Source organism: Aspergillus costaricaensis (genome assembly GCF_003184835.1).
Source record: "Aspergillus costaricaensis CBS 115574 unplaced genomic scaffold BO79scaffold_59, whole genome shotgun sequence".
Lineage (NCBI taxonomy): Eukaryota > Fungi > Ascomycota > Eurotiomycetes > Eurotiales > Aspergillaceae > Aspergillus > Aspergillus costaricensis.
In genome coordinates, this window is record NW_020291859.1 from 41,375 (window position 1) to 67,063 (window position 25,689).

The 25,689-nt window shown below is 39.0% G+C and overlaps 5 protein-coding genes across 5 annotated transcripts; 1 reads left to right on the forward strand and 4 right to left on the reverse strand.

Moving 5' to 3' along the window:
• Positions 1 to 799: 799 nt before the first annotated feature.
• BO79DRAFT_278128 (sugar porter family MFS transporter) lies at positions 800 to 2,467 on the reverse strand (the record flags this gene model as incomplete). Its single annotated transcript, XM_025687861.1, has 2 exons — positions 800 to 2,293; positions 2,352 to 2,467. 2 exons carry the CDS (start codon positions 2,465 to 2,467, stop codon positions 868 to 870), a joined length of 1,542 nt encoding a protein of 513 aa, XP_025534128.1. The 3' UTR covers positions 800 to 867.
• An 8,094-nt stretch (positions 2,468 to 10,561) lies between these two features.
• On the reverse strand, positions 10,562 to 12,558 carry BO79DRAFT_161290 (monooxygenase; the record flags this gene model as incomplete). The annotated part of the gene is made up of 5 exons (XM_025679015.1): positions 10,562 to 11,304; positions 11,375 to 11,709; positions 11,794 to 12,116; positions 12,188 to 12,264; positions 12,327 to 12,558. The coding sequence occupies 5 exons, from the start codon at positions 12,556 to 12,558 to the stop codon at positions 10,562 to 10,564; spliced, it is 1,710 nt and encodes a 569-aa protein (XP_025534129.1).
• A 4,342-nt stretch (positions 12,559 to 16,900) lies between these two features.
• BO79DRAFT_278131 (class I SAM-dependent methyltransferase) lies at positions 16,901 to 18,888 on the reverse strand (the record flags this gene model as incomplete). Its single annotated transcript, XM_025687862.1, has 4 exons — positions 16,901 to 17,590; positions 17,653 to 17,785; positions 17,829 to 17,896; positions 18,067 to 18,888. The coding sequence occupies 4 exons, from the start codon at positions 18,886 to 18,888 to the stop codon at positions 16,901 to 16,903; spliced, it is 1,713 nt and encodes a 570-aa protein (XP_025534130.1).
• Positions 18,889 to 19,240: 352 nt separating this feature from the next.
• On the forward strand, positions 19,241 to 20,932 carry BO79DRAFT_278133 (putative isochorismatase family hydrolase; the record flags this gene model as incomplete). The annotated part of the gene is made up of 1 exon (XM_025687863.1): positions 19,241 to 20,932. One exon carries the CDS (start codon positions 19,241 to 19,243, stop codon positions 20,930 to 20,932), a length of 1,692 nt encoding a protein of 563 aa, XP_025534131.1.
• Positions 20,933 to 21,812: 880 nt separating this feature from the next.
• BO79DRAFT_278134 (F-box protein) lies at positions 21,813 to 23,514 on the reverse strand (the record flags this gene model as incomplete). The annotated part of the gene is made up of 1 exon (XM_025687864.1): positions 21,813 to 23,514. The coding sequence occupies one exon, from the start codon at positions 23,512 to 23,514 to the stop codon at positions 21,853 to 21,855; it is 1,662 nt and encodes a 553-aa protein (XP_025534132.1). The 3' UTR covers positions 21,813 to 21,852.
• Positions 23,515 to 25,689: the final 2,175 nt, after the last annotated feature.

The window sequence follows — 25,689 nt, forward strand, 5'->3', positions numbered from 1 at the left end:
TGCTTTGTACCCAGCGCGTGAGTTAGAGTGTGGTATTTGACTTTCACAGATGTCAAAAACCTGTTGTTATACCATATACCTCGTTTATATATTTTATCTTACATTATAGTAGTAGTCTTAGGATTATAACTGGCTTCAGGGATGCGAATTCAGATAAAGAATAGCTGCTTCCTGATGTAATTCCCATGGGTACTATTCCGCGGCATATCATGTTCCGTCCGTCAGCCATGATAACTATGTACCCACTCCACTGCCTAGCTGAAAGACTGTATGTCCATGGGGCTTCCGCGGAACGGATCACGCCACCGCAGCCCCATGTGGACATGAGGGCAACAGAAGGCAATAAGTCCGAGCATCGAACAAATCCATTCCCGCTCGGTCACTGGTACCTCGCGACACCATGGCCCAACATCAATGCCTGTTTCGTTAGTACGTGCTGAAGTAGTTGACCGAAAGTTGCTGGTCCCTATGAACTCGCAAATCAAGTCATATAATAAATATGCTATATTGCGATACTATGAAGGGTTGTCAGGGCTCTTGTAATTAGGTTGTACGAGATAGCATTAGTTCATTTGGATACCTCTCCGCCTTCCCTATTTATTATTAGCCATGGCTGGTTATATATAGTGAACATTAGGCTCGGGTTATGTGATTGAACAGTCACAATTGAGATACTTTGAATTTGGTGCCTTGTGCTGTATCTGGCATTCCGTTATTCTGCATAAATATGATAGGAGTCTACCTGGATAGCCAATGCAGAGTGATCTTCATTTAAACAACTAAACATGCATTATTGCGGCTCGGGAAAGAATGAAAATGAAATGGAAATAACAAAAAGTAGAAACAGAGACAATAATGGCAGGAAAGTCAAGCATGCTCCTTCTGCTCCACAGTACACTTCTCGTCCTCGATCTGCGCATTCGCGTCTGTCACGTCTCCTTGCGGAAGCCTCTTCGCCATCGCCACAATATGCCATGCGGACGGAGCATCGTGGAACACCTCGTTTAAGGCTTCGAGATTGCGGCCCATGGTCTCTGGGTAGAAGAGATACACAGTGACTGGGATACAGGCAGAGATAACAGCATATACAATATAGTATCTCCACCCGATTGTATCCAGAGCCACAGGTGTAACCATCACGACAATAAAATTCCACAGCCACTTGTTTGCGGTTGATGCGGACGACATAGCCACACGCAGACGCATAGGAGCAACTTCGGTACAATAGAGAAAGTTTGCGCCAGAGAATCCAATGGGATAGAACATGTTGAAAAGCCAGATAAAGACCACAGAGACAATTGAGAGGCCCCGACTGGCGTCAGAGAACTTGGTCGTAATAGTTAATACTATCATGCAAATGCACATTCCAGCACCACTAAGCATGAACACCTTGCGCCTGCCAAAGCGGTCGATTGCGAAGAACGGAATGAAGTTGCATACGAATTTCCATGTGAGTGCGCTGGCGCCTAGTATGCTGGACAAATCTTTATCAAGGTGCAAATTCTCCTCAAAGATGGTGGAAATGTAGGTGGAGATCAAATTTCCTCCGCACATTTGCTGGAAGAACTGGATGACAAGACAAAGGGCGAACCGGTACAGTAGACGTTCTTTATCATCGCCCGTAAATAGCTCTCGTAGGGTGAAGCTCTTGAATTGCTCTGTGAGCTCCAGCGATGACTCAATGCTCGCAATTTCCCTTTGGACCATGTCATCGTCGATGGGAAGACCCCTGTACGCCGCTAAACTGTGAGCTGCTTGGTCCCTCTTGGATACCATAACTAGCCATCTTGGTGATTCCGGAATCATAAATAACGACCCGAGGATAATCAGGGGAAAGGCAAGAGCCAAGGCTAATGGGACACGCCACTGGGTTTCACCCGCCGTCTTCCCGAACCCATAGGAAACCCAGTTTGTGATCACGAAGCCTAGGACCATACAGATCCCATCTACTACCACATGCTGACCACGATGCTTTGCAGAACTGCATTCAGCCTGCCATACTGGTACAGTGGCGCTCAGTTGCCCGACCCCGATGCCAAGAATGACTCGACCCAGGGTGAACTGAATGATGCTATAAGAAGATGCCTGAAGCAGCTCCCCAATGATCGTAAGAATAGTAGCCATAAAGACAGTTCTTCGCCGGCCGAAGCGGTCACCGATATGCGCACACGCAAGCGCCCCAAGAAGGCCTCCCAGTTGATAAGAGGCAATGACTGCGCCTTTCCTCGTTGAGTTTCTCTCCTTAATGGCACCATGGGTGTTAACCGTGTCAATCTCTGGAAATGTGGTGACCCTACAGAATTGATCAGCCGAACCAAATCTTCCAATAACATCTTCAAGGGGTGAGTTACCATGACTGCAGACTGGCAAGGGGTGCTACTCCGGCCTGGTTGTATCCGTAGGTAATGAATGCGGGAGCTACCGTGAGAAGGACCTGTGCGAGGTGGAGCGACTTTCCACGAAGCATAGTGAATGGTGTCAGTATCAGCTGCCTGTCAAGTATGATGCTGATCAGATTGAGCCAAGGATGTCAATGCATTTTATATCATGTCAGAATTTTTCTAGAAATCCGGGGACCCCGCAATATGCTTTGGCCATGCCATTCAGGGCTGAAAGACATGGACTTTGCTAATGGAGTCCCAGTCCAAGCATTCGCTTAACTGTGAGTCTTCTTACCCCAGTTTTCGTGTGCGGGGATTGAATAAGCCGCCACTCAGAGGTGTTCGATTGTGTCCTCCCGCGGAATCTAAGATCCCGTGGCGCAAAATGGCTAACTCCTTGCCGGCTAAAATCATACAGAATTTTGCTTGTACATTCGGAGCTGCCTGGCGGCCCCAGTTCTTTCTCGGAAGATTCCGGTTTATGCACCACAATTCGATACCTAGAAAGACATAGCATTTCATTGTTTATTATCATTGATGCTATTAGAGTACCTGACCCGAAAAACCTTTGATTAATTGGCTTGTTAAAGAAACTGGAGATGTGATGTTATCATATCTCCAGATAAAATATAATTATTATGGGTAACGAAATATAAAGATGTTATATATGATTATGTAATTACTGATGAATTCATACGTAGAAGAAGTCCCAAAAATCTAGAGATCCATCTTATCTATATTAGAATGAAATTAATACTATAAGATCACTTGTATATTGTAATATAGTAGTCTAGGATCCCATATATATAATTAGTATGTATAATCCATAGCAAAGTGTTTACTGTTGGTAAGAGTATGACTATTAATGCCTGTTGGACAGCGGCTATGTTGAAATAACCGAGTATTTTAGAAATACATTTATTACACACTATCAGATTATTTGGAGGGATAGCTAATGTGATTATATTATGTGTATAGTATTAGAGACACTCTGCAGGTATAGAAATATAGCTAGAAAGTAAAGAAATATCTATCTCCTGTGACAGGCTAAGAAGCCGGGAGGACTACATAAGGTACAGTAGTTAGTAGAGAAATTAAATTTATTAAAGAAAGAATTATTTAATCTATAAATAAGTTAGTCCTTCTTATAAATAATTTTTCTAAGAATTTTTCTTTGTAATTCCAGTAAACTTCTTTATTTATTTTAGAAATTTCTATTTTTCTTATAGATATCTCCAGGTCAAGATCTAGAACTAAATAAATTAAAATATAAATATTCTGATTCTAGATAGCTGATAAAATCTAATTTTTTTTAATTATTATTCTCTTTATTATAATACAGCTGAGCCGATATAGATTTTTTTAAATAAAATAAATAAATAAAATTATACTAGTATTTATAAATTTTAATATTATAAAGCTTAGTTACTAGTTCTTATATAAATTTAATATATTTTTTTTATTTAATTAAAAATATTTTTTTATAGCTGTATTTTTTTTAGAATATATTTTTCTTATTTATAATTTTCTTAATAATATATTTTTTAATACTGTCTTCTGTGATAATAGTATTTAATTATTAATTAATTATTTTTTAAATAAATAAAGAGTCTGTAGTAATAAATTAAAATAAATTAATATAAAATATTAAATAAATTTTAAATAATATATCCAGCTTGTATATATATATTTTAATTTATTTTAATATTATAAATTTTATATTTTATTAGTCTAATTTCTTATTAAATTAATTAATTATAATATTTTTCAGATCTAACTAGATCTTATTATTTTCTTTATAGTAGGAAACAGGATTTTACTATTAATTAATATATTATTTTTATATTTTTTATATTATTATTATTATTAAGCTAGTAATATCTCAGGCTTCTTAAAATTTACTAAAAATAATTTTAGTTTATTCTTAGGAATTTTTAATTTAATTATATTTTAAAAAATCTGCTTTAATATTCAAGTCTAAGAACTTTATATAAAAATTATATTATAAAAAAAAAGCTTATTTCTATTAATATAGAATTCTAATTATTTAAAACTAGCTATACTAAAAATAATAATTTTTATTAATTAATCTATTATTAATTTACAAAGTATTATAAAAAAATCTTAATAATTATAATTCAGTACTTTATTACTTTATTTATTTTAGAATAATAAATAATAAAAAAATATTATTTAATATTCAGGATCTTGTATAGGATTATTTATAATTTATTTATAAATTAAAAATTATAATTTAAAATTACTGACTAGAGTACTCCATAATAATTATAAAATATTTAAATAAATATATTTATAAAGTTCTTTATATCTATACTTAGAATAGTTTTAATAATAATATTTTTAGTTAACTAGTTAGTAATAATTATAATATTTTTATAATTTTAAGACTCCGGAAGATCTACCAGGAAATTAATAATAATATTTTATTAAAATTAATTAGAAATTAATAATAGTTTTAAAAGATCTTATTTATAATTTTTTTAAATATAATTAACTTTATAGCTGTTATAATTATAGTAGAATTAATAAATATTTTTATTTATATTTAATTAATAATAATAATAAGTAATTATTTTATAAATCTAGTTTTATTTAGAATATCTAGTAATTATACTATTATAGATTTCTTAAATAATCTAAATTTATAAAAACTTTAAATTAAAAATCTAGACTTACTTTTAAAAAAATAAATATTAATTTATATCTAGCTAGTACTTTGTAATAAAGACTTTTAATTTTAATTATTTAAAAAATTTAGATTTATTTTTAATTATTATTTTATAATATTTTTTTAGATTCTTATCAGCTTATTCTACTTATTTTTATAAATTATTTAATATTAATTTCTTAGGCTCTGGACTGGCAGGGATTTTTTTATTAAAAATTTTATTAATAAATATTATATAAATAAATTCTTTTTTAAATACAGGATAAAATAGCTAGATCTCTTAATTTATAATATATTTATTTTTTTTAGGCATGTCCTGGGATCTTTAAAATAAGATATTTAATTAAATATTTATTATTTCTGGATAATAATTAATCATAAAATTAAAATAATTTAAAAATTAAATTTAATATATTTATTATTCTATAAGCCACTGTTAAGTTATGAAATATTTTAAGTTTTAATAATTATTAAAAATTTTAAAATAAAAAAATATAATAAGCTCCAGCTCCTATTTTTATAAAACTTAGATAATTACTAGTAATTTTTTATTATAAATCTAGTAGTTGTACTCTGCAGGCAGATTTTTTTTTAAAAAATATATTATTAAATAAAAATTTTTTTAATTATTTTATTAAAATAATATCTCTTCTGTATATTATCTAGAAAAGTTAATTTTTATTAATATTTTTTATTCAGAATTCTAATACATAAGAATAAAAATAATAATAAAGATTTTCTTAAGAATTTTAAATATTTTTTAGGTCTCTGATATCCAGTTAAACTTAATATTTTTTTTAATAAATTATATTAAAAATTTTAAATAAATTCTTTAGTTCTTAAGAAACTGCCAGTAAAAATTAATAAATTTTAAAAAAATTTTAATATTATAAATAATCTTTAGTATCTTCCAGTCCTGTATAATCTAGATCTTAATAAAATCTATATAATTTTTTTTTTTTATTTTAATAATAAATTCTAGATATTTTGTAGTGGTCATCTTAAACTTATATTTATTAATATTTATTTAAAAATCTATATTTTATAAATATTCTAGTACTTACTATACCTGGATATAATATATAATTAAACTTTTATTTATAAAAATAAAAATATTATTAATATAAGTAGAGTAGAATTTATTAAAGAATTTCTATAAAATTTAATTAATATATTATTAAAATATACTTAGATAATTAACAAGTCTGAACAGGATTATTAATTATTTAAATAATTTAAAATAAATATAAAATATAGTTTTTTATTTATTTTTTTTTTAATTTAAATACAGTAAAAGACCTGAATAATATCTAGTTTAATATAATAGTAAGTTTTTAAAATATATTAAAAGATTTCTTAAATAAATAGCAAGAAATATTAATCTTTTATAGTTATTTAATTAAGTACTTAATAATTTATATAAAAATATAAATTACTACTAGATTTTAAAATAAATAATACAGGCGCGGCTGCTGGAGAGTTATTAATTCTTATAAATTTTTTTTCTAAAAAATTAATTAAGATTTTCTGTAGTACTAAAAATTTTAATTAATTTATTTAATAGAAAAAATCCTAAGAAATCTTTTTTTTTTTCTTTAATATTTCTAATTATCTTAATAGCATGGTCTATCTCCGGATAATAAAATAATAAAATATTTATTATTATTTTATAATTTTATTAAAAATATTTAAGTACTTATAATAGGGGCTTAATAATTTATTTTCTATTTTTATAAAATCTTTTAATTAATTAAATTTATAAAAAACTTTATTAATATCTACTAGGCTTATTATAAACAGCTTTATTAAATTTTTTTTTTTAATTTTTTTAAATATACCACATGTTAGCAGAGATTATAAATAATATTAAAAAATAATTCTATTTTTATTTATATTATACTTCTATTTTTATATTCTAGATATTAAATATAGAGTCTTTAACTTAAAGTATTATATTCTAATATTTTATTTATAAAAATCCTAATATAATATCATATTTATATATATATAATAAAATATAGAGATATATATATTTTTATAAGTTTTTATTTATATTTAATAATATTTTTATTAATTTAGTTACACAGGCTTTCTCTCTTTTAAATTCTTTAATATTTTAAGATTTAATAGAAATATGCTTTAATTTATTTTTATTTATAAAATTTTAATTAATTATTCTATAAGATATATAACTAGTATTAATTAAAATATTTATAAAATAAATTTTATTAATTAATTCTAATATAGAGAAGATATAATAGTTTTTAAATTTTTAAATCTCTTTTTTAAACTTTTTATAATTATAATTAATTAATATATATCTCTTCAGGTAATAATCTAGAAAAGCTAGATTTTTTCTAAAATTAAAAATTATTAAATAATTAAATTTTTTAATATCTAATTAACTTTGCTAGCTGGATTATTTTTAAATAAAATTTAATAAATTTTATTTTTTAAATCTTGGAAATACTATAATAATAAATAAAAATATCTAATAATATAGTATTTTAAGAATTTATAATATAGATAAAGTTTTGTTTTATAATATTTAACTAATATTTTTTTTAATATTTATAAAATTTATTAAGTAGGTCCTGTACTTGCTATAATAAATTTTTAATTTATAATATTATTTATAATTATTTTTTTAAAAATATTACTTGTCTAGATATTTAAATATTTTAATTATTTTTTTAAAAATTAGTTTATTTTTATAAATTTATTAACTACTTATTTAATCTATCAGTAAAAATCTTTAAAATCTAATTTTTATTTAATATTTATTATTTATTAATAAATATTATTATTTAAGATTTAGTATAGAAAATTCTTTTTATTTAAATTTTTTTAATTATATTTTCTGGTCTTAATTAGCAGGCTGTTAATTTTTATTAAAAGATTATTAATTATTTAATTTTTTTATTTAAAAATAAATAATTTATTAATAATTTTTTTCTATTAAGCTGGATTCTTATAAATTAATTTAAAATAATTAATTAAAATTATAACTAAGAAGACTAAGATCTTATAATTAATTTTTATTTATAAATTAATCTTTATTTTAATTTTTTTATTTAAAAATATAAATATATACCAGACCTGTTCAGCTGGTATATTAATAAATTATTAATTAATTTTAATCTTTATTTATATATTATTAAATTAATTTAGAAACTTACTTTTATCTTTTCTATTAAAATTTATAGATATTAATAATTTTAGTTTTTTTATATTAACTAGATCTTAAACTAGTATTAATATTAATATTAATATTAATATAAATAAAAATATTATAATAAATATTTAAAAAAATAAAAGTTAGATATTAATAAATTATTTAATTTATTTAAGATTAGTCCTAATCTTGTTATCTGTTATTATATTTTATTAAAAAATAATATATTATATTTTTATATTCTAAATTATTAATTCTTTAATATATTTAATTAATTAGTTAATAATATCAGCTTAAATAATATTTTTATAATAATTAGAGATATCTATTAATTTATTATAATTATTATATATTACTGGTCTATTATCTGATAAATATTTTAAAAAAAAATAAATTTAAAATTATAACAGGTTAAGAAGCCGGAAAGACTATATAAAATATAATAATTAATAAAAAAATTAAATTTATTAAAGAAAGAATTATTTAATTTATAAATAAATTAGTTTTTCTTATAAATAACTCTTCTAGGAGTTTTTCTTTATAATTCTAGTAAATTTTTTTATTTACTCTAGAAATTTCTATTCTTTTTATAAGTATCTCCAGGTTAAGATCCAGAACCAGACAGGTCAGAATATAGATATTCTGATTCCAGATGGCTGACAGGGCCTAGCCCTTTTCATCTCCTGTCAGAATATTATCTGAGCTGTTACCTAGATCATTGCAGTTGGTTTTGGGATTGATAAACACAGTATATAGTCAGATCGTGATTTGTCTGGTCAAATTTTACTATATACGGATCTGTATCAATAAGATAGCTGGGCCCTGGGTATGTCAAGGAATCGAAAACTGATCAAATTGATGTAGCTATATATTAAAATATGCTATCAGTCCTATTAATAAAATTCATGTGAAGGTTACCATACTCTGAGCTTTATCTCTACAGTTCATTGACTGATGTAATCCAGAGCTATTATCCCTCCTCCTATATATGATCGTCTTTCATCTCACTATATCACAGGCAAGGCGTCGATCTTTTCTTTTTCTTACAATAACGTATTACATGAAGGCCATACCCTCTCTAAGAATTATTCATAACAGCAGAAAGGACAGGCCCTGCAAGGATTTTCAAATTTATAAACATGACGTATTAGTCCGACGGTGTCTTATATGAACAAATACCAGGAGATGATAACCTCACGCGTCTTTGTTATTTGGGCTGCCAGAGGGACTGGCTGACCTTAAACAGAGTCAAAAGTCTTTCTATCCTGCGTGAAAATGCGATATATTTCTTACTGTCTTGTTTAATCGATTTATCAGAGTGATAGATCTAGCTATAAACGGCCACGAGCCACTTCCCTGATACTACAGCCTTTTTTGTAGGAAACGAAGGTGGACGCGACTTGCTCGGGGCACCTTCTATTCCTGACCTGCTTTGATCTAGCCTCATTGATCTAGCCTCATTGGCTGGACATCCTCCGACCATCTATAACATCTTCAAAGAGAGCTAAAGAATATTTCCAGCAAGTTCGGGTTGCCTAACTGACTGTCGTCTCGCGGCATGCCGCGTCGCTCACGAAAGTCCACACTCTAGTGGAGTATAGTGTTTGCTCGGACACCCGTAAATCCGTGGAATGTTGGCAGTGTATGCCAAGCCTCCAATCCGAGTAGGTCCCACATTCGGCAAAGCTGAGTACATCCGCCACAGCCCTGCCGTGGGGCTAGTCTCCATACTCAACCCGGGGAGGGAAATGGGACGAGAGAGTTCGTCGTGGTGACCTATAGCCCTATGAATACCTTCAACAAGATATGGGATCTATCAGTGGCACAAGAGACATTTCCACCGCGGATATGGCCACCTGAAGGACCGACGAGCTGCTACTGCTCAAATAGTTATGTATCTCTTCAACTACCGCATTATCCCCATTAGTAACCACACAGCAAGAAAATAGAAATCTACTCGGAAAGGGTCAGCTCGACGACCTCTGAACGAACATGTTGTTGGCGCCATACGAAACAGCGGATGTCGTCTTTTGTGGATGTGTCCGACGGGCGCGATGCTCTCTGGGTATATGAGTCGCCTGGGAATTAAGATTCTGTTATCGAAAAAAAGAACCTCAAATCACCATTGATCCACGAGGAATAGCACCAAGTGTAGGCCCCATCTCGGTGCTTTACACTATTGTCCACACATAATCTGTCCCCATCAAATAGAGAGCATAGACCCCGCCAACCACCCCCGATCAGATTCATCCCGAACAAGTTCGCTTCCTCAGCGCGCAATTCACTCCTATTGACTCTACATAGGGGCCACTGGTTCTATAGATATCCTAAGCACCTCTTCAGAACGCTCTCGCTGTCTTCCTTGCTCCAGGGTCCGTCCGCCTCACCACTCCGCCAAGCCACATGCATATCAGGGCGTACCAAAACAGCAGATCTCTCCCACAACTTCCGAGCCATGGTCTCCTGGGGCAAATGTATAATAGTCAGCCTCTTCATGACCTGGGGGTTTGCCCTGTTGAACTCCTTTGCGTAGGCCCCATCAATCGTAAAGTCGACCAGAGTAAAATCGGGTCCAAGGCGGTCGTGAATAGACACTCCGTCACTTAGTTTGATGTTCGGCACTCGAGAGCCAGGCCATGTAGTCGCGACATAGTCCCGCTCACTACACCTCGGCTCATTTATTGGGTCCTCTTCCAAGAGAATGATCGAAGAGCTGAGCCTGTATCCCATCTCGATTCCCAAACTCTTATTCTCCCCGTCGTTGGCATCGACATGGCATCGGATGCGTTCACGAAGTGCCTGTCCTTCAGGACTGTCACTGCGAACTTCTCCCTCGCTTGTCTGTCGAACCCATCCAGCATAATCCATGTGAACTTGGGCATGTCGACCTGACATCGCAACATTACGCACGGCGACTGGCCGCCGTTCAGCCTCATACGATTCGAGTAGCCGTTCGCCGCCCTGGCCATTCAGAAACATGGCCAGCTTCCATCCAATATCATAGGCATCTCCAAGTCCAGTGTTCATGCCATATCCACCGAAAGGAATGTTCTGATGAGCTGTCGATGTGTCAGCAGTGAGAAAGCCCCTAGACCCTAGTGCAGTGCTATAGGTTATACACAGTCGTACCTGAGTCACCCGCTAGAAAGGCGCGTTTTTGTGGTGAGCGGAATTGCTCTGCGACACCTAGGTTCGCCCTCCATATGCTACTAACCAATATTTTGTCAATTTTGATTGGCTGTGGCGGACCCGAGTCCCCAAGCGCAGCATAAACGGCTTTCTCAAGGTCAATATCGGCAATGTCCGTGTCAGGCGAAATGGGAGTGTGGATCGTCCAGGTATCTTTCTCGTCTTGACTGATCACCACACTTCCTTTCGACAGGAAAAGGTGCCAAAATTGACCCTGGCGGTGAATAACTTCAAGGTCTCTGGACTTTAGGTGAACTAGGAGTGTCGGCCCGGAGCTGCCGACAACAGATATGCACGTTAGCACAGCGGTATGTTACTTTGGGCGGACACCGATCGGATCACGACTAGCGAATTCTTACATCGGAGACGTGTTAAGCTTTATTCCGGTGGAGGTTCGCACGCGACTACTGGCGCCATCACAGCCAACGACGTATTGGCTCTCGATAACGTGTTTCGCTCCCGTAACTATGTTGGTCACAGTCGATAGAACCTTTTCCGTCGACTCGGTCAGCGATTCGAATTTCATCCCAAAGTAGGAATCAATTAGCGGCTGCTCTTGGATAAGAGTCTTTAGCCAGGCTTCGAAGATGGATTGAGAACATCGCTGATACGGGTAACGCGGCATCGTCCCGTCGCAGTTACTCCGTATCTTCTCTGCCTGCTGATCCGGAGACGGTAGATCCTGGATCCAATAAGCATGTGAAAACGCTACATATAATATTCAGCCTGAAGACGAATAAAATGCTTTCATACCCATTTCGCCAGAGCTTGTCCCCCAGGAGATAGTCCAGTGCTAAAAATGCAGTCTAACGGAAACTGCGATGGTACACCTTGAAAGAGCGAAAATATCAGTTAAATCCTCCATCTGTAAGCGAAGCAAAATGTCAGAAACCTTTCTCTCGTAGCCTATCCGCAAGCCCTAGACGTTGTAGCAGCTCCATTGATCGTGAATTGGTAATATCCATCTTGGGCCATTTCGTAGTTTCCAGGTTGCGCTCCACAAGAACCGTTCGAATGCCCCGTTTTGCGAGCTGGAAGGCCGTTATCATTCCGATGGGTCCAGCGCCAATTACCAAGACAGGAGCCTTCACCTGGTGTGGCATATCGACGGTGGTCTTTGTCATGGTGAAACCGTGGGAACGGAGCCAGTGACTATGCTAGGATGTTGCCTGACCCGACTGATCTACCTATCGATCGAGATTTCCGCAGCTTTTGGGGGAAAGCGTCAGAAATACAGCTATAAATAGAGTATTTCGATTGGACGTAGTTAGAAGCACAGGGCGTTGCCAATAAGTAGTGTCGACTGGTCCGCCCTCTATACTGGGGTATCCTAATCAGAGAAATCACCGTTCCCACCACGGACCTCGGTTGCCTACCATATAATCAGTAAAGAGGGAGCGGGGCAAGCTCAAGCACCATTATAGACGTCAAATGAGCAGAGTACACCCAAAGCTCGGTGCCCAACAAGCGGGGGCGGGGGATGAGGGACCGCCATGGTCGAAATCGAATGAGGGAATAACCTCCAAGTGAAGATCGACACAAGTTTGGCGGGGTAGTAAATCGGAATACCTACAATTAAGGCCCCGCGTAAAGAGGAGCAGTGTGAGCTTCGGACGTCAACCCCCTTACTGATACCTTAGCTTTACCCGTATGTGACTCAAGTCTTGGAGAAGTCCCACAACTGGCGTCCCGTCGGCGGTCTCGGCTTCCCACATACACCCACAGCAGGTAAGTGCCACTATTGAGAGCAGAACGAGTGCCTGCACGTAGTATGCAATCACGGTGGAATTGCTCGTTAACCGAATACTATTTATCTCTTGTATGGCGATATTTTGTCAATTGCATGTAAGTTTAGATGATGCTATCGAAAGATACGTAACTGTCGTATACTTCCCCGGACTTCCTATAAGGACTGTGGGCCTATTCCGCCCTAGAAACACATACACCAAGTTGGTAGTACTCACGGGTCCTGGCTAAAGATACTTCACCGTGTTATTCACCCTCGCCAGATCAATCCCCGCGGTGTATCCGGGACAATACTTTCGCATCCTTGCCTATGACGACAGTTAATTCGCCCCCGTAGTCGAGGTGAGATTGAGCATCACGCTGAATGGGGTAATTTCAAATGGCCAGAGAGGTCGTCCGTGGATTTGGTGTAGACTGGAGGGTAGGTCGGGACACTCAACTATGCAGGCCATTTAATCAGTAGAATGGGTCCGTGTGCATTGGAAAGTGAGGGCCTTACACTGGTCTCCTTCGCGTGTTCTTTGTAGATAAGCCCGATACAGATAACCAGGGCAGTACTCGGGACGGGCGATAGAAGCCAACTTATTGTTCCTTGTGAGATTTGAGTGAGTGTGTTTGCAAGGCCAGCATAAAATACATCAGTCACAGTGTGAAGTTTGTCTGCCCAAAGCAACTTGTCAAAGGGAGTACCGTCGAGCTGCTGCACCGTATACTTATTACCATCAGTATTGATCAGTTCACCATAATAGATCTGATCGCCGACAGAGAATAATAAAAGAAGAATATATTGAAACACAAAATTACTAACAAAGCAACAAAACAGTAAAAAAAGAAGCGAACGAACGCGCGAATTGCAGTAAAAGAGTGAGTTAAATTAGTAGCTATCTAGATGCTCTAGCAAAATAAAGCAAGAAATCATTTATAAACAGCCTGAGCACCAGAAATGTGACTATACCTACCCCAGCAGTTACCTCAACAGAATATATCAAGCACAGAGATCTAAAGTATAATGGATTTCCATGACTTATATAATTATAGATAGACTTATCACGCATCTTGACACCGGCGGCAAGCAGGTGGGACTTATCAAACAATATAAAGATAATCACTGAATGACGGCACCGATGAGGCCTCAGCCGATATCACAATAGGCCTTTGCAACACTCAAGCTTTTACAACAGCAGAAGTCAGTCATTATTGCAGTCAGCCAAAGATGTCCCCATCTACAATTTGATCAAATCGCGGAGGCGCGCTGCTCGACACCGCGGCGATGGGGAAAAGACCTGGAGTCACAGTTCAACTGGCTGCAGAAGCGGAACATCAACGCAGATAACCGTATAAATCTCAAGAAGCTGACATATATCCAATATAAATAGCTCAAGCTAGATGAAATATATCAGTTCATACTAGAATTTGGAATTCCAGCTGTGTACCAGGCCGATAAACAAATTTGATCCGGCAGAAGTTGACCCCAAAAATTATATATATATAATCCGCACAAGGCCCTTGGCAAGTTTCTAGAAAACATTTTTAAAGCAGCTCATCCAGAAGACTTTAAATAGCAAGCAACCAGACACTTCACAAGTAATATTTTATAGACCCCTATCACGCTAATAGACCCCAGAGCAGCTACCTTGCCCAGTGCTGCTCTAATACAAAAACTAGCAGATGCTCCAGGTGCTGGCTCCTTAATAATAATCACTGGTCCCAAAAAATATCTCTTTAATATAAACTATAATTACTATCCTATTCATCCTTCCCGCCAAGAGCCAGCACGGGAAAAAATCATTCTGAAGTTCCTGAGCGAGAAGCCGCGCGTATGAATATTTAGATATTTTGAATTCAGGCCAGCTGCATTTTATTAGGGTGAATCCAATATCCCGGTCTAGAGAATATAGAGAGCTAAATCCGTACTTCAGCTGGGTTACTTCAGCCTTTCAACGCAGGTTTTCGAGTCTTAGTCCCAGTTCTATACCTCAACATTCAATATCATAATAACTGACTTTATCAATTGCTGAACATGGTCAGCGGATCCCCGTCACGGTATTCAAGCATCTGTATCTGAGAAAAGAGCCCATAGACCATGTATTCTTCCTCAGTGCCAATCTGAAAACATCGCACATCTGCCATTGCTCATTTGAGTCCCCCGACTACCATACACAGTAGCTAGGCCATGAGGGGCTGGTCAAGAAGAGATATCGGCTGGCCTCGGGAGTGGGACATCATGTGCTGGGTTCTTAAAACTTCGATTACTGGTGGGATGCCTCGGGTAATATGGTCGAACTTTACGCCCATGGCGACTTAGTGGATACGGAGACGCCGATTGGATATGTCCCTGCGGGGCCACATTCGTTGGCAATTTGGGGCCCTGGACTACTCGCTACGTTTCTGGAGTGATGTATAATGGCAGATGAATTTTAAGAGAGGATTTACTTATCGGTGGTTGAGCATAAATAAGTTTGAATGTTTGGAATGAAACTGCAGCGTCAGCTAAAGCGGGCGCATAATGGCTTGTGGCAAATCTCTATATCCAGTCCACCCTTTCTAAGGCAATCTGCAAAGGCATGGTCGATCATGCTGGATTGGACTTGGCTCAACTGAGTATCGGAGATTCACTTTCTCTATGGCATTTACATTTATTCTCTAGATTTGCCTGAGGCCTCTCGCTAGTGCGAATTTTATGGGAAAAGAAGCTTTGACTCCCGAGTAAAACCAGAATATGGCGCCAGAAAGGGTTTCCAAACTTAAGGAGCACTCTAACTGGAAATAGTGGTAAAGGCAATTACTCAGTAATACACATCAGCCAGCTTTCTTCTCTCTCCCTCCTATTCCCTCCTACCCCCTCCTGTGGCACCCCAAAAATAGATGAAGGTAAAGGGTGTAGAAATACAGATTTGTCGACTACATTGAAATAGAATTAAATAAATCAATGATTATAAACTTCCAATGTAGACCTACCGGGATAATCGGTTGTATTCATGCCTACGGCTGTTTGGCGAGGGCCCGTTATCTGTTACTATATCTGTCATGCGGCGCAGGGGAAGAAGATCGAGGGAGCAACGAACAAAGTATAGTGCTTGAACAATTGCGGGTTGCCTGGGCATTGGCATAATCAATACAATACGACCGAGTACAGTGCGTGGGTAGTTTGCTCAAGTTGGAATCTAGTGACCCTTATCTTAAGTCATGTGTTCTGCCCGCATTCATGCTTAGATTGCTTCTTTTATCAAATAAAGAACCACAGTGTGGAGGTTTCCTCTTTCGGGACGAGCAACGAGAACATGTATTAATGCACCCAATCCTACCGTATGATGTCGTATTGGAGAAAAAAAACCCATTTAAAAGAGCAGCTATCATTGTTAGCTATAACTATTATCGCCACAACCTCAACCTGCACAGCTGTGACTCTGGACGTTGTGGATACCCTCTTCACGGTTAGACTACTCTTCACCCCACCCAAGCGAGCGTATAGGAGGCCTATCAGCGATAGCCGTGGAGAATAAACTTTGGATGCATCACCCCGCAAGCGACCGAACTATTAAAGCCCATTATCGATCTTCTTCACTCATTGACAGCTGTCATACACTTATTGGCTTAATTCAATGAACTATGTGGATCTTTCTGGATTCTTTCCTGCAGCAGTTCAGCTGGGTGGAGAGACTTGTGAAGAAACAGGATGTGCAGGGGAATGATTTCCGCTCTTCATCGGAACATCACACATCATCGCACCCGTGTCAAATAGAAATTTAACCCCTGATGGTCTGGTGGCATCCACTGGGTATCTTCGGTCTCCATACCCCAATCTACCAAATCCACCAACGTGGCTTCAACCTTCCACTCTGTCCCAGACTCCGCCGATACAAGCGCCCAGAGCTTCTGAAAACTCTCTAGATTATGGTAAAACATCATTCCCCAAGGCCGGATATATTCTCTCGCGGCACGACGCGACTGCTGATATCCGATAAGGATGGTACCTGGCCGGGACAGCTCAACAATCCGTTTTCCAGCGTCAATCTGCCCCTGCCAGGAAAAGAGATGGAGAAATTGCCCCGCGATCATGATGTCTATCTTTCCACGGAGGTTTTTCAGCTGCTCCGGTTCATCGGTGAGGAAGTGGGCGGGGGTAAAGGAGACAGCCTTCATTCGATCGTCATCGTTGAACAGTTCGTAACCTAACTGCCACAACTCGGGACTGAGATCGAGGGCCCACATCTGAGACGGAGAGACGCCATTTGCGGCGAGCAGACGTAGATTCTGACCTAGCCCTGTGCCGAGATCGATGATGGTTGTGCTTGGTTGGAGGGCGCGATCGACGACAGCGGGGAATTGGGGGAACTTGGCAATGCCGGGGAGTAAGAACATCCACTGGCCTACGCAGGGGTATTTGCCGTATTGCCACGCTTTGTCGCGCTGTGATTGTTAATACGTGCAGTGTAGTGTTGACCGTCATGGAAATATTTAGGCAGACATACCACAGCGTGAAGATGGGCGTCAAGCTGACCCTCGCTTACACCGCTCCATTGAGAGAAAATGTCCCGCATGGGCTGGCTGAGTCGAGGGCCAATATCTGTTTTGTACCAGACTGATGTGTCGATCTCGGCCATACTGTTTAAGTTTGTTTTCGGGTTCATAAGAGCGCTATGGACACAAATGGTGCTCTAAGGATATCGAAGATGGAGATGAAATTGCCCCTCTTTGGGAAGAGGTCAAAGCCAGCTATGTATACTAAGAAGCACTTATCACGTGCCATAAGCACAATTGGAAAAGACACACAAGCCGTTCTAGCATTATATATCTGGATTCATTGATCTAGCTAGCAGGGTAGAAGGATTCGTTATGGAGCAGACACCATCCTAGAGCGACGATTTCTTCTGAGCCACACAGACCACCCTTGGCATAGACAAGTGGAACCCCCTTCGCGATTCTTCAGCCAGCCCAAAAATCATGTCATAGATACGAGACGCCTCCTCCACCTTTCCCGCAGACTTCAGCCGAGCTGCAAATTCCTCTAGCACGAGTATATACTGGTCTCCATTCGCCTTGCAGAGTTCCGGCCGATCGATAAAATGAAACAGATCGGCATTAACGAACCCACCATGTCCATCCATCAACGATTGTGGTAGATCCAGCACCCAATCATTACGTCCGTTGGACTGGGCAAATTGCACGAATGCATCGCACGCTGGGCTGGCCTGGTTGCTTAGCTGTGCAGTGGGGGGCTTGGCCACGATCGTGTCAGGATAGTTCAGGTCGTCCCACTGGATGTATCCACCTGGCTTCAGGAGCTGAAAAACTTTATCGATGATGGGGAGAGGGTTGCTCTCCTGCACGACCAGGACGAGAAGGCGTAGGTGGACGACGTCGTACTTTCCGCGCAGGTCCTCAGGGACTTCGTCAAAGATGTTCCATTGGCGAAGACTGATGGAGGGCGTCACCCATTCTGGTACAGGCGCATTCTTCAGGTCCACGTCTAGACCGTCCAGCTGCAGAGTGTATGGCGCCATGGCTGGGTCCCGCATAAGGTCGCAAAGCCAGATTGCGGTGCCCGTGGCTAGATCGGCGATTCTGACAGTCTCACCGGCAGGGCCGAGGTCGATGGAGGGGTGGAGGTTGAATTGGAGTGATTCTTTCCACAGGTAGAATTGGAAATTGAGGCGTGAAGCTGCTGTGTAGTTACGATCCAGCATGTAGTCGAGTTCGTTGCCCATGTTGAAGCCGGAGTTGATAGTTTCAGGTTCCATTGTCAGCGAAGTGTAACTGGTAAGGCACAGATGCAAAATGGACTCAAGTGGTGGACCTGAGACTGCATGGGATCATCCGATTTATACATTTCGTTTACAGGTCACTGGGAATCCACTCGAATACGTAGCAACCTCAACTACTTCAGCTCATGTCTCCGGCAGATAGGTATGTGTTGGCATCGATCCACCCAGCTGAAGATCTGTGGCGTAGCTGAGGACACATTCCCTCAAGATACACAAGTTTTCTGTCTATAAATACTCGTATCGCAAGGGTTCAATACTCCTCTATCATCAACAACCATTCTCTTCATCCCTCAACATGACTATCCAAACTGTTCGACTTGGCCTTGCCGTTGGCCATGGCACCGGCCGTGAATTGGTCGCCGTCTTTGAACGGGTCATTCAGACACTCGCCAAACAATATTCGGTCAATTTTGAATTTGTTCGCTCTTCTTCTACCTACCACTCCTATCACACCCTCACTGTCTCCGGCGAGGACAAAAACTTGATCACGCACATTGCAGATGAAACCACCAAGGATGCAATTGACTATCAGCATTTCTGTGAGAATGCTGCTGCCGCTGGCATTGCGGCAATCTTCCGCACCGCCATCCACGCCCAATCTCTCTACCTGGTTCGGCAACACCTCCAAGCGGCCAAGGTGGAGCACTTTAGCCTCGGAGAGGGCAACGCCCTTCTCATGGTTCGCGATGAAGCACAGGGTTTCTACGCTGGCGATAACGCATACAGCGCCGACCAGCTGAGCATCACACGAACCACCAGCTTCAGTAAGCCCGTTTTCGACCGCATCATCCGCTTTGCACTCGACAGGGCGGCCGAAAACTGGGGTCCGGACAACGTCCCCAAGAAGGTGACCATGGCGTACAAGTTCCACCTTTTTGACGGCGTGTTCCAAGCCTGGGAACCCCAATGGAAAGCCCAATTTGGCATCGAGTTCAATTTTGTTCAGCCTGACACGCTCAATCGCAGCTTAATGGCAAATGGAGTCCAGGGTCGCTGCATCATCATTGCAGGAAACGAATACGCAGATGTCATCCAGCCCGTCTTTCTCAACTGGTTCGGTCAATCGACACCCGAGACCATGTACGCTGAGAACGTCTACCTGCGCCCAGACGTGAACGGCCTCAGCGAGTACCAAACTGTCCATGGGTCCGCCGATGCCATCGCTGATAAGGGCCTTGTCAACCCATTTGCTACCATTCGTGCCGCAGCCGCGATCCTGGAGCGACACGCTGGGGGCAAAGGTATCCAGAAGCTGACAGAGCAAGCTATTCAAAACCTCCTCCAGCGCAAACTCACTACCCCCGACCAAGGCGGTTCATTGAAGACAGAGGAAACAGTCGATTACTTCCTCCAAGCCATCACAAATCCCACACGATCTATCGCATCTACCGCCACCGCCTCAGGTGACCTCCAAGCCTTCCTTGGCCTGAAATCTGCCCTGGTAGTCATCGACTTCCAGAACGATTTCATATCCGGAAACCCCAGTCCTGCTATGGCAGGCGTCGTCAACAACGTCCCTCGCGCGATCGACTTCGCCCGCGCAAACAACCGCCCCGTCATTTTTGTTAGATTACTCGGAAACACCACCTACCAAAGCCCCAGCTGGCAGCACCGGGACGCCGTTCTCCAGAAACCCGAAAAATGCGTCGAGGGGACGTGGGGTGCGGAGGTTGGCCCTGGGGTGACGATTCAGCCTGGCGAACGCATCTTTGATAAGAAAGCATTGCTGGATCCGTTCTTGGTTCCAGAGTTCACGGCATATTTGGAAGAACAGGGCTTTGAGCATCTTGTTCTCGCGGGCTTGTTCTCAGATGTTTGTATTGATTCAACTGCGAGAACCGCGTTCCAGAAGGGGTTGAGGGTTACGGTTCTGGAGGATTGCACAACCGCTCTTCATTCGAAGCAGGCTGATCACTTGCAGTTTATGACCAAGCTCTACGGAGCCAGAGTGTCGAAGCTGACGGAGCTAGTTGGGATGGCTGTGTGATAATATTTTGTTTTCTTTACTTTGTGTGGAAGAAACATGTCTCATACAATTAGAAAGCCATCGTTTACAACGTCTTAAATGATCAATATATAAAGAAGGAAGTAGTTTCGATTCAAGGAAGTGCATAACTCACTGACTATCATAGGGACCTGGGGTCGCACCTAGAGAGGCTAGAGTAGCAAAGAGCGAGGTCAGGCCAGGTCATACCTGCTGCCAGGTTAACAGCCCTCAACAGCCAGATCAAAATTGATTTTGTACTCAGGATATAAAATCATGATTAGGAAGCTACCATATATATCTCCCCCCCCCAAAATCCTACTTGTACCCTTGCCTTAACCTTAAAGCTTTGATATGTAGTCAAGATTTTGAGAGTCTTTTAGCACCCGACAAATATCTGTTATACAGTATGGATATTTCTAAAAGAAAAGTGAGAGTATAAATAAAAGATATTATGTCGGCGCACTAACTGCAAGACCAAAAACAAGATATCACATCTAGTCAGACTAGCGATGGAGAGATTACTGTCCCAACATTTTATATAAAGGTTGTTGAAAAGCCTGTGGAGTGCCTTATTGATGTGTTCCTAGAAATTGATAAACATATTTAATCAGTTCAAAGAAATTGTAACTGTATAGTTAAAATATTAATAATTTACGAACTCAAAAAATTGCCTTCTAGTACTTAGTCGGGAGTAATCAATCATAAGCCTGATACTACACAGTATTGTCCTACAACTCTAAAGAATCCAAAGATATGAATTAATAAGATATATAAAGATTATGAAGTGTATATTCACTACTAGTAAGTCTAATTTAATATCTAGAAATTCATTCAATATTCACACCTGCATATCTGAAAGGGATGAGTCTATTGTAATCATCACTAATCCTTCAACATATATCCTCGCTTATCCAACAAACCTAGATCTCTAAAATCGCCGACCGTCTTCCAGGGTCCTCCACTGGCACAGGTCCAGGTGGGTACATAATAGGGGACCTCATCCCCTCCCGGTTGAAGCTCATACCGCTGGTCCCTGGGAGTCGGCAAGGTGCACGGCTCAAAGGATTGCACATCTCCATTTGAAGCTGCATGATCCATTGTTTCAGGGGTATACTCGCTTTATCGGCATCAAAATAGAAAGCTATCGATTGACCACCCGTTGGATCAGAATAAAAATCGTGCGGATCGATAGAAGGCTGTGCACTTGAATCCGGTTGTGCATCCGCCTGCCCACGTTCCATATATAAGTCATCCTGCAACTTTATCTCTCTCCCACGGTAACCGAGTTTAGACAACTGGACAAATTGCAACTCTAGGTTATCTGCAATAAACTGAAAGCTCCGCATCCAGAGCGTCTTTATCTCATTTATCACTTCAATGGAAAATGAAGAGCCCCAACTACTTCCCTCTTCAGTTATCGGGCCTGGATCTCGTGCTGCGATTATCGCATCCGTCAAGCTGATAATATTCATACTCAGCCGTTTCAACGTCGGCGCTGCTGTCTGAAGAAATTGCCTGAGCGTATCCACGGTCACCTCAATCGAGTGGAGATGGATTTCCTCTAACTGGGAAAACCGGATCTTTCCGGAGAGATCCTCAAAGTACAGGGGGGATAATTCTTCCCAGGGGTTCCATTGAGCAAATGCCAGTATCTTCAATTTAGGTGCAACTGTGACCAGAATATTGAGAAGACGTTTGAAGGTCTCTTCCTCGAAGTTATCTTGCTCGTGATCCTTAATGCGGATACACATATGCAGAGCCGTCAGATCGCTCAATAGTGGCAATAGTAAGTTATACCTTGACTCGGGCAATTTCAAGGACCCCAAATTCATCCCGCAAGCGTAATTGCCGCACGTATGGAGGGATCGGATCTTTCGATTGGATTTGATTATGGCTTGAAACACCTGTGAGATTGCCAAACCAAAAGGCGTGGACAACATATCCTTGCGAAAACTTGCGAATGTTAAATGACCCAGTACATCATCGCTGTTGAACTTCTTAAATTCCCGTAAGCCAAGGCAGCGAAATGAACGATAGTTTGCTTTCAACAGGAGGAATTCAAGGGGGTAAGAGCGCAATGCGATCGTGGTGGCGTTTTTGAGGCGTGGGAGGCATTTCTCCAGAACCCCATGAAGTTCCGAGTCAAGGATAGCACGGTGCTCTGCTAATATACCTTCGTAAGCAGCAAATAGAGCGTCAAACTCAGCTTCAGCATTGGTAGATGTTGGATTCTCCTTTTCGCCACGCATCATTCTTAGAATTTTTCTCTGTTTCCTCATTGACAAACCCGAACTTTTGAAATTCTCCTTATCCCTTTGTGGCCAACCCTCAAACAAATTGGGAATGATCCAAATTTCTTCAACCCAATCCCGAAGAGCTTCACTGGCTGCAATCTCCTCCAGATGGTCAAGGCTATCACGAGTGAGAAGAAGTGAGAGACTTTTGAAGTAGCGCGTCGCATAGGCTTCCAGTGTATTGGCATATATTTGGTGGCATGTAATCCGGAGCGCACCCCACTCTTGAGGTTCTAGAAGCTCACAAATGCAAATCAAGATTTCCAGAGGCAGGCTTAAGATAGACATCTTGCACCGGTTTAGTTCGGCTGCACCAAAATATGCGGTAATCGTAACCTTGGATCATAAATCACCCGCACTGTGAGGGTTGGCGTGGGAAGGGGCTTGTAGAAAGGTTGTTCGGCGGAGAGTCAATTCCGGAGATGCTTAAGGACCGGAAATCCCTCCAGTCCGTAGCAACGTTTAGGTTTGATTGGGACTTCGGGGCGCGTCGGGAGCAGACGGGCGCGCCACATATACTATAGGTTAGCCTAGGTTAGCCTACCACTAAGGGCTCAACCACACTGAACCAGCGAGAGAAATAAGATTGCTCAACTCAAGTGCTAGTCCATTTTCTATACCCACAATGTCATTTATAGTTCTAAAATAATTTGCAAGTTGTGACTTAATCAACGCCGGCACCATAGTGAGAGTGCCACATAGTAGGTACCATACTTCCTTAAGTATTTGACATTTGGTTGCAAAGTCCTATTCGCAGTTGAAGTTATACCTGAAGCGTGATCCAGAATGTCGTACAGCGCCCCAATTAGGTATGGTCCCACTTTTGAAGAACTCCAGCATGAAAGATGGCCGGAGTCGCGCTTCCCATAGTTTTTGAGCTATAGTACTACCAAGCCCAAGCAAAATGGACATAATTTCCAGTATTATGATAAGCAAACTTTGTCGCACGTGTACCGAGCGCATAGGGATCGAACGCCAAGGAGAGGCAGTCCATCATAAGATTAGTGTGTGAGTGGATAAATAGCATCTATCATTATGTACAATGTCGAAGGCAGAACAACAAGGTTATCCTGAAATGGTACTCACAACTGTGATCCACAATCATGTTTTGTCCGCCTACCACAGTGTTTCCGCTCTGATCCCACCTGGTCACTACAGTAAAACACGGTTATAAGCAATACCTGATATAGGGAATCCTCCATTTAAATTGACCAAATCACTGTTCTGAATTGATTTTCTTTATAAGATTATATGACACTTTAATATTAGATATTTACCCTTTTTTTTTTTTTTACCTCCTATATAAATTCGCTATTATCAGAGTAAGGTAGATTTGAATAGCTAATTATATATTAGAAGTTACCAGTTAAATATTATAAATATAGAGATGTATAGGATAATATATGTAAATTATATTAAAACACATGATTTTAGCTAACTTGTCCTTTTTTTTCTAGGTAACTAATTAATTTTAAGCGATTTTACATACATTTTAGTATAAGAGATTGTCAAGTATAAGCAATTTGAGAGCTGGTCTCAACTAATTGCTTATATCCGTGTTATACAGTAGTTATAACGTAAACCACGGCTAAGCGGCCCACACGGTTAGGCGGACATCTGGTTATCCCATATAAAAGATATCTTTTTCTCGACTGATACTGAATCTAATTAGTTATAACTTTATATAAGGATAATATACAGCAGATTAAATCATATACAGTTTTTCCGGATTTTTAAAAATTTCTCTTATATAAAACATATTGATATATCTGAAATTACAGATAAATTACAGATTTTGTAATATGATAAGAGACTATTTATATTCATATAATTTATAATCTATTCATACAGTATTGAGACTTCTAGTCTTATGATAGTTGAGATATCTTGTGTTTGAAAAGAGTCTTTTAGATAAATTCACCGGAATTGTAGACACATCACGGTGGACCCAGGCTGGATGGAACTTAAGATGTGCCCTGTCGATCAAATCCGCTGTCACAGTAAGAACGCCAATATCACTCAGCAGGGTGTTACCAGCCGAGGTGTCATTGAGTGTGTTGTCCTTCAGCATAATTGGGCAAATCAAAACAATGTCCGAAAGAGCTTGTCGGTAAACGAGATAATTCAACCCATTGCGATTCAAAACTCTTTAGGGATGCGAAATTACCGAAGGAGGTAAGCCCATCCAACCTACTGGTATCGAAACACATCGCACCTGTCGAAAAAGTTGTGGGGGATATGAGATAGTACTTGTTTAGCGATGGAACCTAGTATGGTACTTGTTCACCTCCAATGTAGCTCGCTCAGTCTCCAAACACTTCTTCAACTGACGTGTGGAGTGTTACATACTCGCCTGTGCTATCGAGCATAAAAGTGTTTCAAGGAAAGGGTTCTCCAAAATCACTACAGAATAGATTCGCTGGATATGTCCAAGCCTGGTACACGCCATTATTGGTGATACCG